This window comes from Melanerpes formicivorus, unplaced genomic scaffold (assembly GCF_026170545.1).
Source record: "Melanerpes formicivorus ecotype bairdi unplaced genomic scaffold, bMelFor1.0.p_v2 SCAF_117, whole genome shotgun sequence".
Taxonomy (NCBI): domain Eukaryota; kingdom Metazoa; phylum Chordata; class Aves; order Piciformes; family Picidae; genus Melanerpes; species Melanerpes formicivorus.
This window is the reverse complement of record NW_027142469.1, coordinates 408154-420458: the sequence shown is the minus strand read 5'-3', so window position 1 is coordinate 420458 and position 12305 is coordinate 408154. Positions and strand designations below refer to the sequence as shown.

The following is a 12305-nucleotide window of genomic DNA, read 5'->3' as shown; positions in this document are numbered from 1 at the left end:
AACTGGCAGAGCAGCTCAGCTGGGAAGCAAATGGAGCTACATTTACAAGCAGAACTACAATCCAGAAATATGGAATGCAATGGATAGGTACAAAATCTGCAGTATTTACATGTATGTGCAATTTATAAACAACACAAGAACCCCCCTGAACAAAACCAGGGGGTTACCAACAGCTTCCCCCTCCCTGCTCCCTTCCCCACTCCCTAGACAAGGGAAAAGAGAGAGTGAAGAGCAGAAAGTAGCTTATTAGGACTTAGCCACAACAAGAACACAGCCAAGGTCAGCAAGCCAGCAGAAGCCCCAGCTGGGATCTGCTAGAGTGAAAAAGCTGAAAAGAGAGAGAGTTGCTTTATACAACTAACTTAGACTCAAGGTGAGGAGAAAGTTCTTCCCAGAGAGAGTTGTTAGCCATTGGGATGTGCTGCCCAGGGAGGTGGTGGAGTCACCATCCCTGGAGGTGTTCAAGAGGGGATTGGATGTGGCACTTGGAGCCATGGTTTAGTTGTCAGGAGGTGTTGGGTGACAGGTTGGACTTGATGATCTCTGAGGTCTCTTCCAACCTTATTGATTCTATGATCAGACCAAGGGGATTATTTAGACTTTATCATTATTTTCCCTTTTACATCCAGTGGTAATTTATTCACATTCTACCATTTGTCTACTCAAGCTGTGGAGAATTTTCCTAGGCATCAGCCTACAACTGGCACAGCATTAGAAGGTAAATTCCAAATGATGTGCTTGCAAGGGGAAAAACGAAGCAAAGACCTTTAAAATAGTTTCTGGGTGCTCAGGTCAGGTGAAGGACTTCCCAGTGTAGGCTGCTTCAGGCTTAGGGGAAAACGGCTGTCTCCCATCCTTAAAGTAATGTTAGGCCATGAGCAGAAAAGACAGCAAGGCAAAGTGCATAGGGATAGAGAGGTAGGCAAGCTACCAGCAAAACAAAACTGATTTCCCACAGGGAGCTCTGGCTGCAGCTCTGTGTTTGTTCAGGCACACATGAGAAGCAGAGTTTCCTAAGCAGCTCTAGCAGCCCTGACAGAGTGAAACCTTCCTCCTAGAGGCATCATCTAAGTAACCCCTCTGTGAAACCTTCCTCTTAGAGGCATCATCTAAGTAACCCCTCTGTAACACCTTCTCCTAGAGCATCATCTGAGTAACCCCTCTGTGAAACCTTCCTCCTAGAGGCATCATCTAAGTAACCGCTCTGTGAAACCTTCCTCCTAGAGCATCATCTAAGTAACCTTCCTCCTAGAGCATCATAGTTTCATAGTTTCATAGTTTCATTCAGGGTTGGAAGGGACCACAAGGATCATCCAGTTCCAACCCCCCTGCCATGGGCAGGGACACCCCACACTAGATCAGCCTGGCCAGAGCCTCAGCCAGCCTGGGCTTAAACACCTCCAGGGACAGGGCCTCAACCACCTCCCTGGACAACCCATTCCAGGGCTTCACCACTCTCATGGGGAAGAACTTCCTCCTCACCTCCAGCCTGAATCTCCCCACCTCCAGGCTCATTCCATTCCCCCTAGTTCTATCACTACCTGAGATCCTGAGCAGTCCCTCCCCAGCCTTCCTGTAGCCCCCTTCAGATACTGGAAGGCCTCAATGAGGTCACCTTGGAGCCTTCTCTTCTCCAGACTGAACAGCCCCAACTCCTTCAGTCTGTTCTCATAGCAGAGGTGCTCCAGCCCTCTGATCATCCTCGTGACCCTTCTCTGGACACCTTCCAGCACCTCCAGATCCCTCTTGTCATAGGGGCTCCAGAACTGGAGGCAGTACTCCAGGTGGGGTCTCAGCAGAGCTGAGTAGAGGGGGAGAATCACCTCCCTTGCCCTGCTGGCCACACTTCTCTTGCTGCAGCCCAGGATCTGATTGGCTTTCTGGGCTGCAAGTGCACACTGAGAGCTCCTGGTGAGCTTTTTGTCCACCAGCACCCCCAAGTCTCTCTCCTCAGGGCTACTTTCCAGCCAGTCACTGCCCAGCCTGGATTTGTGCCTGGGATTGCCTCGACCCAGATGCAGGACCCTGCCCTTGCTCTTATTGAACTTCATGAGGTTGGCTTGTGCCCACCTCTCCAGCCTGTCCAGGTCCCTCTGGATGGCCTCCCTTCCCTCCAGCTGTCTGCTGCACCACACAGCTTGGTGTCATCAGTAAACTTGCTGAGGGTGCACTCAATGCCACTGTCCATGGCACCCACAAAGATGTTGAACAAGACAGGTCCCAGGACTGATCCCTGAGGGATCATCTAAGTAACCCCTCTGTAACACCTTCTCCTAGAGCATCATCTAAGTAACCCCTCTGTGAGGCTGCCTCTGGGCAGCAGTGCACTTTCTTCATCTTCCTCAAAGCTGGATGTTTCCAGACACTTGACTGGGAAAAAGCTGTTGAACATGTGTAAAGCTACCTGTTGCAAACATCCCAGCCTCTGCTGGGGGCAGTTGTGGCTCGGAATAAGAAAGGAAACTATTGAGGTATTACACTTCCTGAGGCTTCCTGTCTTTTTGGCCAGCTGTGCTGACTGTTTAGTTTACTAGATGGATGTGATTGCAGGATAAGTGTAAGGTCTGCTTGACCTTGTTGCCTCTCCTCCCCCTGAAGGATGTTCTACCTAAAGTCCTCCTAATCTTCCCAGCAAGAGAGATTGGCCATTGGGATGTGCTGCCCAGGGAGGTGGTGAAGTCCCCATCCCTGGAGGTGTTTCAGAAGAGCCTGGATGAGGCACTTGGTGCCATGGTTTAGTTGATGAGATGGTGTTGGGTGATAGGTTGGACTGGATGATCTGGAAGGTCTGTTCCAACCTGGTTAATTGTATTCTGGTTTTTTTCCTGTCCCCTCTTTTTCAGTCCCAGCCCCAGTTGTGGGTCTCAAGGCATCCAACCGAAACAGGACGGACAGCCTGTGGTTCACCTGGGGGGCAGCAGCAGGAGATGTTGACTTCTATGAGCTGAATCTCTACAACCCAAATGGGACACAGAAAGAAACATGGAACAGGAAAGACCTGAGAGAGTGGCATTTCCAGGGGCTGGTTCCTGGCAGGAAGTACACTCTGGTTGTGGTGACTCACAGTGGTGACCTGACCAATGCAGCCAATGCTGAAGGAAGAACAGGTAACAGACACAAAGGCTTTGGGCTTTTTGTTGAGGCCCCCTGTGTTGGGTTGAAAATTCCCCCCCTAGTATTTAAATTGCCAGACTAGCAATGTTCTTGATGTAGCCCATAGAAAGCAGAGTTGTCATCAACAGGTTGAGCTTGGAGGAGGCCAAGGACTGAAACAGCCAAGGTTCCACAGGTTGGGAGTGCTAGCAAAAGCAGTGGTGCTCTTTGGCTGTCTGTGGTGGGTGGAAATCATCCCCCCCCAAAAACAAAATTGCCAGGCCAGCTCAGATGGAAGCAAATGAAGCTGTATTTACAAGCAAAACTACAGTCTACAATGAGATGCAATGAATAGATACAAAATATACAATATTTACAGGTATTTGCAATTGATAAGCAGCACGAGAATCCCCCTGGATAAAACCGGGGGAGCTACCAACAGCTTCCCCTTCCCTGCTCCCCCTCCCTACCCACCCTGTGCACTAGGGACAAGAGAAAGAGCAGAGGGTTGGTTTTTTAGATACTCAGCCACAACAAAGAGCACAGCCAAGAGTTGTTTTGTTAGGTACTCAGCCAGCGGGCTGGAGCACCTCTCCTATGAAGACAGACTGAAGGAGTTGGGGCTGTTCAGTCTGGAGAAGAGAAGGCTCCAAGGTGACCTCATTGTGGCCTTGCAGTGTCTGAAGGGGGCCTACAGGAAGGCTGGGGAGGGACTGCTCAGGATCTCAGGTAGTGATAGGACTAGGGGGAATGGAATGAAGCTGGAGGTGGGGAGATTCAGGCTGGAGGGGAGGAGGAAGTTCTTCCCCATGAGAGTGGTGAAGCCCTGGAATGGGTTGTGCAGGGAGGTGGTTGAGGCCTCATCCCTGGGGGTGTTTAAGCCCAGGCTGGCTGAGGCTGTGGCCAGGCTGATCTAGTGTGGGGTGTCCCTGCCCATGGCAGGGGGGTTGGAACTGGATGATCCTTGTGGTCCCTTCCAACCCTGACTGATACTGTGATACAACAGACAGCACAACCAAGGTCAGCAAAGCCAAGCAGAAGCCAGAGCTAGTATCTGCTAGAGCAAGGAAGCCCAAAAGAGAGAAAGTTAGCTTACCTTACTAGCCTTATGTTTATTATCTGTCCAGTGGGGTTGTTTAGAACTTATCCTTGCTTTCCTTTATACAGCCACTGGTGATTTATTTGCATCCTACCACCTCCTGTTCAAGATCTGTGGAAAATATTTCCAGGCACAGCCTGAAAGTACCACACCCCCCTCCCACCCCCACCCCATGTTAATTCCCAACTGTGCCACAGATCTGTTCTGAGGGAGGATTTATTGTGAGAGTCACTGCAGGTGTAAAGGTAAAGGATATCCTGAGGGGTATCAAACCTGAGGAGTGTGATTTGTGTTAGCACTGTTTCACTTTGAAAGGCTTGAGTATATGCAATGTCTGTCACAGTCACCACCAGCAGCAGGGACTACTGGATACCCAGGATAGCATAAACCACTTTGTGAGGCCTGAAGAGCAGAACTGCATATTTTATGTTGTCTTGTCTCAAAGCTTATTAAGAATCTCTTCTGTTTGTTTGTTTTTGTCCCCCTCTTTATTTCCCCTTTGCATGCAGCACCCAGCCCTCCTAACTCTGTATCCTTCACTGATGTTGCAAACACCTCATTATCAGTCACTTGGCTGGGTCCCCCAGACTGGACGGACTATGATGATTTTGAGTTGCAGTGGCTCCCAAAGGATGCCCTCACAGTCTTCAACCCCTACAGCAGCAGCAAATCCAAAGTCCGCATCATCTACGGCCTGCGGCCGGGGAGGCTCTATCAGTTCAGTGTCAGGACTGTCAGTGGGGACAGCTGGAGGACATACAGTCAGTCACAGTCTGCAACTGTGAGAACAAGTAAGTCACAATTCCCACTGCACCCCAGCACTCAGCTGGAGAAGATGCAAGGCTGTTAAATCCTACCTAATTCTTTTGCAGTCAGTGATTTCCATTAAGAAATTCCTGAAGGACCACGAGGCCAGGCTGAGGGAGTTGGGGTTGTGCAGCCTGGAGAAGAGGAGGCTCCAAGGAGACCTCACTGTGGCCTTCCAGTATCTGAAGGGGGCTACAAGAAAGGTGGGGAGGGACTTTATAGGGTGTCAGGGAGTGATAGGACTGGGGGAAATGGATCCAAGCTAGAGGAGGGGAGATTTAGATTAGACATTGGGAAGAAGTTGTTCCCCATGAGGGTGGTGAGAGACTGGCACAGGTTGCCCAGGGAGGTGGTGGAAGCCTCATCCCTAAAAGTTTTTAAACCCAGGCTGAATGTGGCTGTGGGCAACCTGATCTAGTTGTACCACCCCCCGTGCAGGGGGATTGGAACTGGCTGATCCTTGAGGTCCCTTCCAACCCTGACAGTTTTGTGATTCTGTAATTCAGTTACAGTCTAAGCAAGATCAACCCTTTAAAGATGGAAAAGGGACAGAGATTTAGAGTTTTCACATTCAGAGTGGGAGTCTTTGGTTGCAGAGCCTGAATCAGTCAGTTTCAGGGGAAAAAATAGGGCCAAATATCCAAACTTCTCTGACAGTAGGATATTACAGAATACAGAATTAACCAGGTTGGAAAAGACCTCAGAGATCAACTCCAACCTATCACCCAACACCATCTCAGCAACTAAACCATGGCACCAAGTGCCTCATCCAGGCTCTTCTAGTCATGAAGTCTGTGGTGACAGGTTGGACTTGATGATCTTTGAGGTCTCTTCCAGCCTTTGTGGTACTGTGATACTGTGATACCTCCAGGGATGGTGACTCCACCACCTCCATGGGCAGCACATCCCAATGGCCATTCACTCGTGGAATGGGCTGCCCATTGACACAATCAACATGCTTCTTAGCAGTCAAACAGGAAGGGTGACTGGAGCCCTGCTGCACTAGATTTGAAACTGGAAGTGTAGTGTTCCACTGTCCTGCATTTCTGTCCACATCTGTGGATCCAAACCATCTCTAGCTGTCAGGAGAGAGGAAATCATACAATCACTGAATGGTCTGGGTTGGAAGTGACCTCCAAAGGTCATCTAGTCCACCCCCTGTGCAGTCAGCAGGGATATCCTCCACTAGATCAGGGTCCCAGAGCCCTGGAGCAGGCTGCCCAGAGAGGTTGTGGAGTCTCCTTCTCTGGAGCCTTTCCAGCCCTGTCTGGATGTGTTCCTGTGTGACCTGTGCTGGATTCTATGCTCCTGCTCTGGCAGCGGGGTTGGACTGGAAGATCTCCAGAGGTCCAACCCCTAACATCCTGGGATCCTGGATTGCAAAGAGGATATGATACTATGCTCCTGCTCTGGCAGGGTGGGGATTGGACTGGAAAATCTCCAGAGGTCCCTTCCAACCCCTAACACCCTCTGATCCTGTGATCCTCTAGAGCCAGACAAGATACAAAGCCTTCACTGTCGGCCCCAGACGTCTACAGCCATCGCGTGTTCCTGGACTCCTCCGGACTCTGACTTCGATGGCTACAGTGTGGAGTGCAAGAAAATGGACACTCGTGAAGTGGAGTTCTCTAAGAGGATAGACAAAGACAAATCTCTGCTGAACATCATGACCCTAGTGCCCCACAAGCGCTACCTGGTGTCCATCAAGGTGCACTCTGCAGACATGAGCAGCGAGGTGGTGGAGGACAGCACCATCACCATGATCGACCGTAAGTGCGAGGCAGAGCTGCAGCCAGCTGCAGGGAGCCAGTGCCTGTCGTGGTCAGGCAGCAAAAGCAGTTCTCAACTCCACAAGGCTATGAGGCTGATGAAGGGACTGGAGCACTGCCTCATGAGGAGAGGCTGAGAGCCCTGGGGGTGGTTAATCTGGAGAGGAGAAGACTGAGAGGGATCTGATCAATGTCTGTCAATAGCTGAGGGCTGGGGGTCAGGAGGGAGGGGACAGGCTCTGCTCAGCTGCACCCTGTGGTAGCACAAAGGGTGATGGATATAAACTCCAGCACAGGAGGTTCCACCTCAACATGAGGAGGAGCTTCTTCACTGTGAGGGCCCCAGAGCCCTGGAGCAGGCTGCCCAGAGAGGTTATGGAGTCTCCTTCTCTGTAGCCCTTCCAGCCCTGTCTGGATGTGTTCCTGTGTGACCTGTGCTGGATTCTATGCTCCTGCTCTGGCAGGGGGGTTGGACTGGAAGATCTCCAGAGGTCTCTTCCAACCCCTAACATCCTGGGATCCTTGATTGCAAAGGGGATAGATTCAGAGATTTGGGGCCAGTCAGCTGACCTTTATTACAAATGTATTACTAATTGTGGCCTTCCAGTATCTGAAGGGGGCTACAGGAGAGCTGGGGAGGGACTTTTAGGGTGTCAGGGAGGGATAGGACTGGGGGGGATGGAGCAAAACTAGAAATGGGTAGATTGAGATTGGATGTTAGGAAGAAGTTGTTCCCCATGAGGGTGGTGAGAGCCTGGCACAGGCTGCCCAGGGAGGTGGTGGAAGCCTCATGCCTGGAGGTGTTTGTAGCCAGGCTGGCTGTGGCAGTGAGCAATCTGCTGTAGTGTGAGGTGTCCCTGCCCATGGCAGGGGGGTTGGAACTGGTTAATCCTTGAGGTCTCTTTCAACCCTAACAATTCTGTGATAAATTGCATTTTCCTTACTGGGTCTAAGCCACAGCAAATGCATAGGTAATGCTTTCTCTTGTTCTGTATTTCCCTCTGCTTACTCAGGTCCCCCCCAGCCACCTCCAGACATAAGAGTGAACAAAAAAGAGGTGCTGATTACCAAGTCCTCCATCAACTTCACTTTTAACTGCAGCTGGTTTAGTGATACCAATGGAGCTGTGAAGTACTTCACTGTGGTGGTGAGAGAGGCTGATGGTAAGTGTCATGCTTTAGCACCATTCTTCCTATTCCCTATAGGAGTTGCATGAGGAGGTTCACCTCTATTTACTCCACAGCAAAGGAGCTGCTTCTCCTCTCTTCATAGATCTGCTCCTCCCTAGCCTGGGGATTTAGGAACTGAGTCTCCTCAGTACCACCTCAGAGCTCAGCCAGAGCAGTTGGTACATTACTCTCATACATGGTATGGTAGGTCCAGGCTGTACCTTTAAAACTTTCCACTGAGCTTGAACAGAAAGTGGTAGGATGCAAATAAATCACTCTTGGGTGTATAAAGGACAATAATGGTAACTTCTAAACAGTCCCATTGGGCAGCTAACAAAGATGAGGCTGGTAATGTCAGCTATCTTCCACTCTTTTGGCTTCCTCCCCCTGGGAGACACTAACTTGCTTCTGCTTGACCTTAGCTGTGGTCTTTGTGTTGGCTGAGTATCCTAACAAAATAACTCTCTGCTCTTTTCTCTTGTCCCTTTGTGTCCAGGGGGACAAGGAAGGGGGCGCAGGGAGTGGGAAGCTCTTAGCATCTCCCCTGGTTTTTGGCCAGGGAGTGTTCCTGTGCTGTTTATAAATAGTAAATACTGTGTATTTTGTGCATACCCATTGCAGTCATGGTGGGCTGTAGTTTTGCCTGTGAATACAGCTGCATCAGCAACAGTGTGGCCAGCAGGAGCAGGGAAGTCATTGTGCCCTGGACTCAGCACTGCTTAGGCCACACCTTGAGTCCTGTGTCCAGTTCTGGGCTCCTCAGTTTAGGAAAGATGTTGACTTGCTGGAAGGTGTCCAGAGAAGGGCAAAAAAGCTGGGGAGGGGTCTGGAGCACAGCCCTGTGAGGAGAGGCTGAGGGAGCTGGGGTTGCTTAGCCTGGAGGAGAGGAGGCTCAGGGGAGACCTTCTTGCTCTCCACAACTACCTGAAGGGAGGTTGTAGCCAGGTGGGGGTTGGTCTCTTCTCCCAGGCAAGCAGCACCAGAACAAGAGGACACAGTCTCAAGCTGTGCCCAGGAGAGGTTTAGGCTGGAGGTGAGGAGAAGGTTCTTCCCAGACAGAGAGATTGGGCACTGGGATGTGCTGCCCAGGGAGGTGGTGGAGTCACCATCCCTGGAGGTGTTCAAGAGGGGACTGGACATGGCACTTGGAGCTATGGTTTAGTTGTCAGGAGGTGTTGGGTGACAGGTTGGACTTGATGATCTTTGAGGTCTTTTCCAACCTTATTGATTCTATGATTGGCTTCCAGCTGGGCTGGGCTGGCAAAGTGGTGTTGGAGGGGGGCAGTTTTCAACCCACCACATATGTTCAGAGAATCTCCCCAGTGGCAGACGTATGTTGGATGCCATTGGCAGCAGACACAGAATAAACTGCCTTGGTGTGTGTGCACAAGTCTCAAAAGGCAGTTTAAATGCGAGGTGGCAACTCATTTGGAGAGCCTCAGTTTGCCTTGCTGAGAGTGCAAAGGAAGCATCTCCCGGGGGGGTTTGTTTACTGCAGAAAACGACTTTGCAGGCAGCACTGTGAAAACAGAACAGAAATTGCCCTTGGAGCATGCATGTAAAGCTCCCTGTGCAGCTGACCTAGATGTGACAGAACAGATTGATGGCTCAACAGCTGTACCTTGTTTTCAGAAGTGCCTTCATTTACTGGCATGCCAGGATATGTACACAGAATACTGAATTAACCAGGCTGGGCTTGGAGGGGAGCACACTGCGATGGGTTAGGAACTGGCTGGAGGGCTGAGCCCGGAGAGTGGTGGTGAATGGTGCCACAGCCAGCTGGCAGCCAGCACCAGTGGTGTGCCCCAGGGATCAGTGCTGGGCCCTGTGCTCTTTAACATCTTTATTGATGATCTGGATGAGGGCATTGAGTCCATCATCAGTAAATTTGCTGACGACACCAAGCTGGGGGCAGGAGTTGATCTGCTGGAGGGTAGAGAGGCTCTGCAGAGGGACCTGGACAGGCTGGACAGATGAGCAGAGTCCAAGGGCAGGAGATTGAACACATCCAAGTGCCAGGTTCTGCACATTGGCCACAACAACCCCATGCAGTGCTACAGGCTGGGGTCAGAGTGGCTGAGAGCAGCCAGGCAGAGAGGGACCTGGGGGTGCTGGTCGATGGTAGGCTGAACAGGAGCCTGCAGTGTGCCCAGGCAGCCAAGAGGGCCAATGGCATCCTGGCCTGCATCAGGAAGAGTGTGGCCAGCAGGAGCAGGGAGGTCATTCTGCCCCTGTACACTGCACTGGTTAGGCCACACCTTGAGTCCTGTGTCCAGTTCTGGGCTCCTCAGTTTAGGAAGGAGGTTGACTTGCTGGAAGGAGTCCAGAGAAGGTCAACAAAGCTGGGGAGGGGTTTGGAACACAGCCCTGTGAGGAGAGGCTGAGGGAGCTGGGGCTGCTTAGCCTGGAGAAGAGGAGACTCAGGGGAGACCTTCTTGCTGTCTCCAACTCCCTGAAGGGAGGTTGTAGCCAGGTAGGGGTTGGTCTCTTCTCCCAGGCAAGCAGCACCAGAACAAGAGGACACAGTCTCAGGCTGCGCCAGGGGAGGTTTAGGCTGGAGGTTAGGAGGAAGTTCTCTACAGAGAGAGTGATTGCCCATTGGAATGGGCTGCCTGGGGAGGTGGTGGAGTCACCATCACTGGAGGTGTTCAGGAGGAGACTTGACAGGGTGCATGGTTGCATGGGTTAGTTGATTAGGTGGTGTTGGATGATAGGTTGGATATGATGATCTTGAAGGTCTCTTCCAACCTGGTCTATTCTATTCTATTCTATTCTATTCTATTCTATTCTATTCTATTCTATCCAAGTCCAACCTATCACCCAACACCATCTCAGCAACTAAACCACGGCACCGAGTGCCTCATCCAGGCTCTTCTTAAAGACTTCTTCATTTTAAAGACTATTTTTAAATACTTATTTCATTTGGAAAGGCTTTCATTTTACTTTCAAAGACTTATTTCATTTGTAAAGACTTCTGTTTGTAAGTACTTAGTTGATTTGTAAAGGCTTCTGTTACTTTTAAAGACACTTCTTTTATTTTTGAAGATTTTTGCGACCACTGAGAGAGTTTCTTTTTCTCTTTGTCCCTCAGCCCTTAGGAAAGATGAATAAAAGGGCAGAGATAATGTTTCCACTGTCTGCGCTGTCATGTTTGTGCAGGCTGGAAAGCTCCTTGAGAAAGCCATGTAGAAAGCCAGGAGGTCTCCCCTCAGCCTCCTCTGTCACTAACCCTTCCCAGCTCCTTCAGTTGCTCTTCATCAGATCTCTTTCCAGGCCCTTCCCAGCTTCCTTGCCCTCCTCTGCCCTGGCTCCAGCACCTCCACATCTCTCTTGTCCTGAGGTGCCCAAACCTGGATGCAATACTCAAGGTGTGGCCTCCCCAGAGCTGAGTGCCAGGGGACAATCCCCTCCCTGCTCCTGCTGGACACAGCATTGCTGATGCCAGCCAGGATGCCTTTGGCTTTCTTGGCCCCCTGGGCACACTGCTGGCTGCTATTGTGTTTTGAGCCAGGTGGGTAGCAGAAACAAGGTACCACTGTAGCTCTGCATTCAGCAAGGATCCTGTGCAGCTTCCCAAAACATGCTGGAAAGCTGGATAAGAGTAAGGTCTGTCCACAGCTGGAGCCTGTAAGCTGCATCACATTATTGGCTGTGCTGTGTAACCCTTCTGCCTTTCTCTGCTGTAGGTAGTGAAGGACCAAAGCCTGATGAGCAGCACCCATTGCCTTCCTACCTGGAGTACAAGCACAACGACTCTGTCCGCATCTACCAGACAAACTATTTTGCCAGCAGATGTACTGAGAGCCCTGACAGGGACTATAAAAGCTTTGACATTAACCTGGGAGGAGAAATGGACAATCTGGGAGGACGCTGTGATCCAGAGCAGCAAAGATTCTGTGATGGACCTCTAAAGCCTCGGACTGCTTACAGGTTAGAGTCCTGTTGGAGCTGTGCTCCGTCACACTGTTAGGCCTGGTGCTGTCTGGCTGCATGATACACTTAGAATCATAGAATTGTCAGGGTTGGAAGGGACCTCAAGGATCAGCCAGTTCCAACCCCCCTGCCATGGGCAGGGACACCTCACACTACAGCAGGTTGCTCACAGCCACCTCCAGCCTGGCCTTCAAAACCTCCAGGGATGAGGCTTCCACCACCTCCCTGGGCAACCTGTGCCAGTCTCTCACCACCCTCATGGGGAACAACTTCTTCCTAACATCCAATCTCAATCTACCCATTTCTAGTTTTGCTCCATTCCCCGCAGTCCTATCACTCCCTGACACCCTCAAAAGTCCCTCCCCAGCTTTCTTGTAGCCCCCTGCAGATCCTGGAAGGCCACAATGAGGTCTCCTTGGAGCCTTCTCTTCTCCA

General features: G+C 51.0%; 1 protein-coding gene across 3 annotated transcripts in view; it reads left to right on the top strand.

Moving 5' to 3' along the window:
• Nucleotides 1–12305, top strand: part of PTPRB (protein tyrosine phosphatase receptor type B) — a 53188-nt gene that overhangs the window by 22723 nt on the left and 18160 nt on the right. For all 3 annotated transcript variants that reach the window (XM_068167440.1, XM_068167439.1, XM_068167438.1), the window contains exons 13-17: nt 2844–3107; nt 4702–4983; nt 6490–6768; nt 7782–7931; nt 11624–11867. In XM_068167440.1, coding sequence (XP_068023541.1) covers nt 2844–3107; nt 4702–4983; nt 6490–6768; nt 7782–7931; nt 11624–11867 — 1219 coding nt within the window. The remainder of the gene's footprint in view (nt 1–2843; nt 3108–4701; nt 4984–6489; nt 6769–7781; nt 7932–11623; nt 11868–12305) is intronic.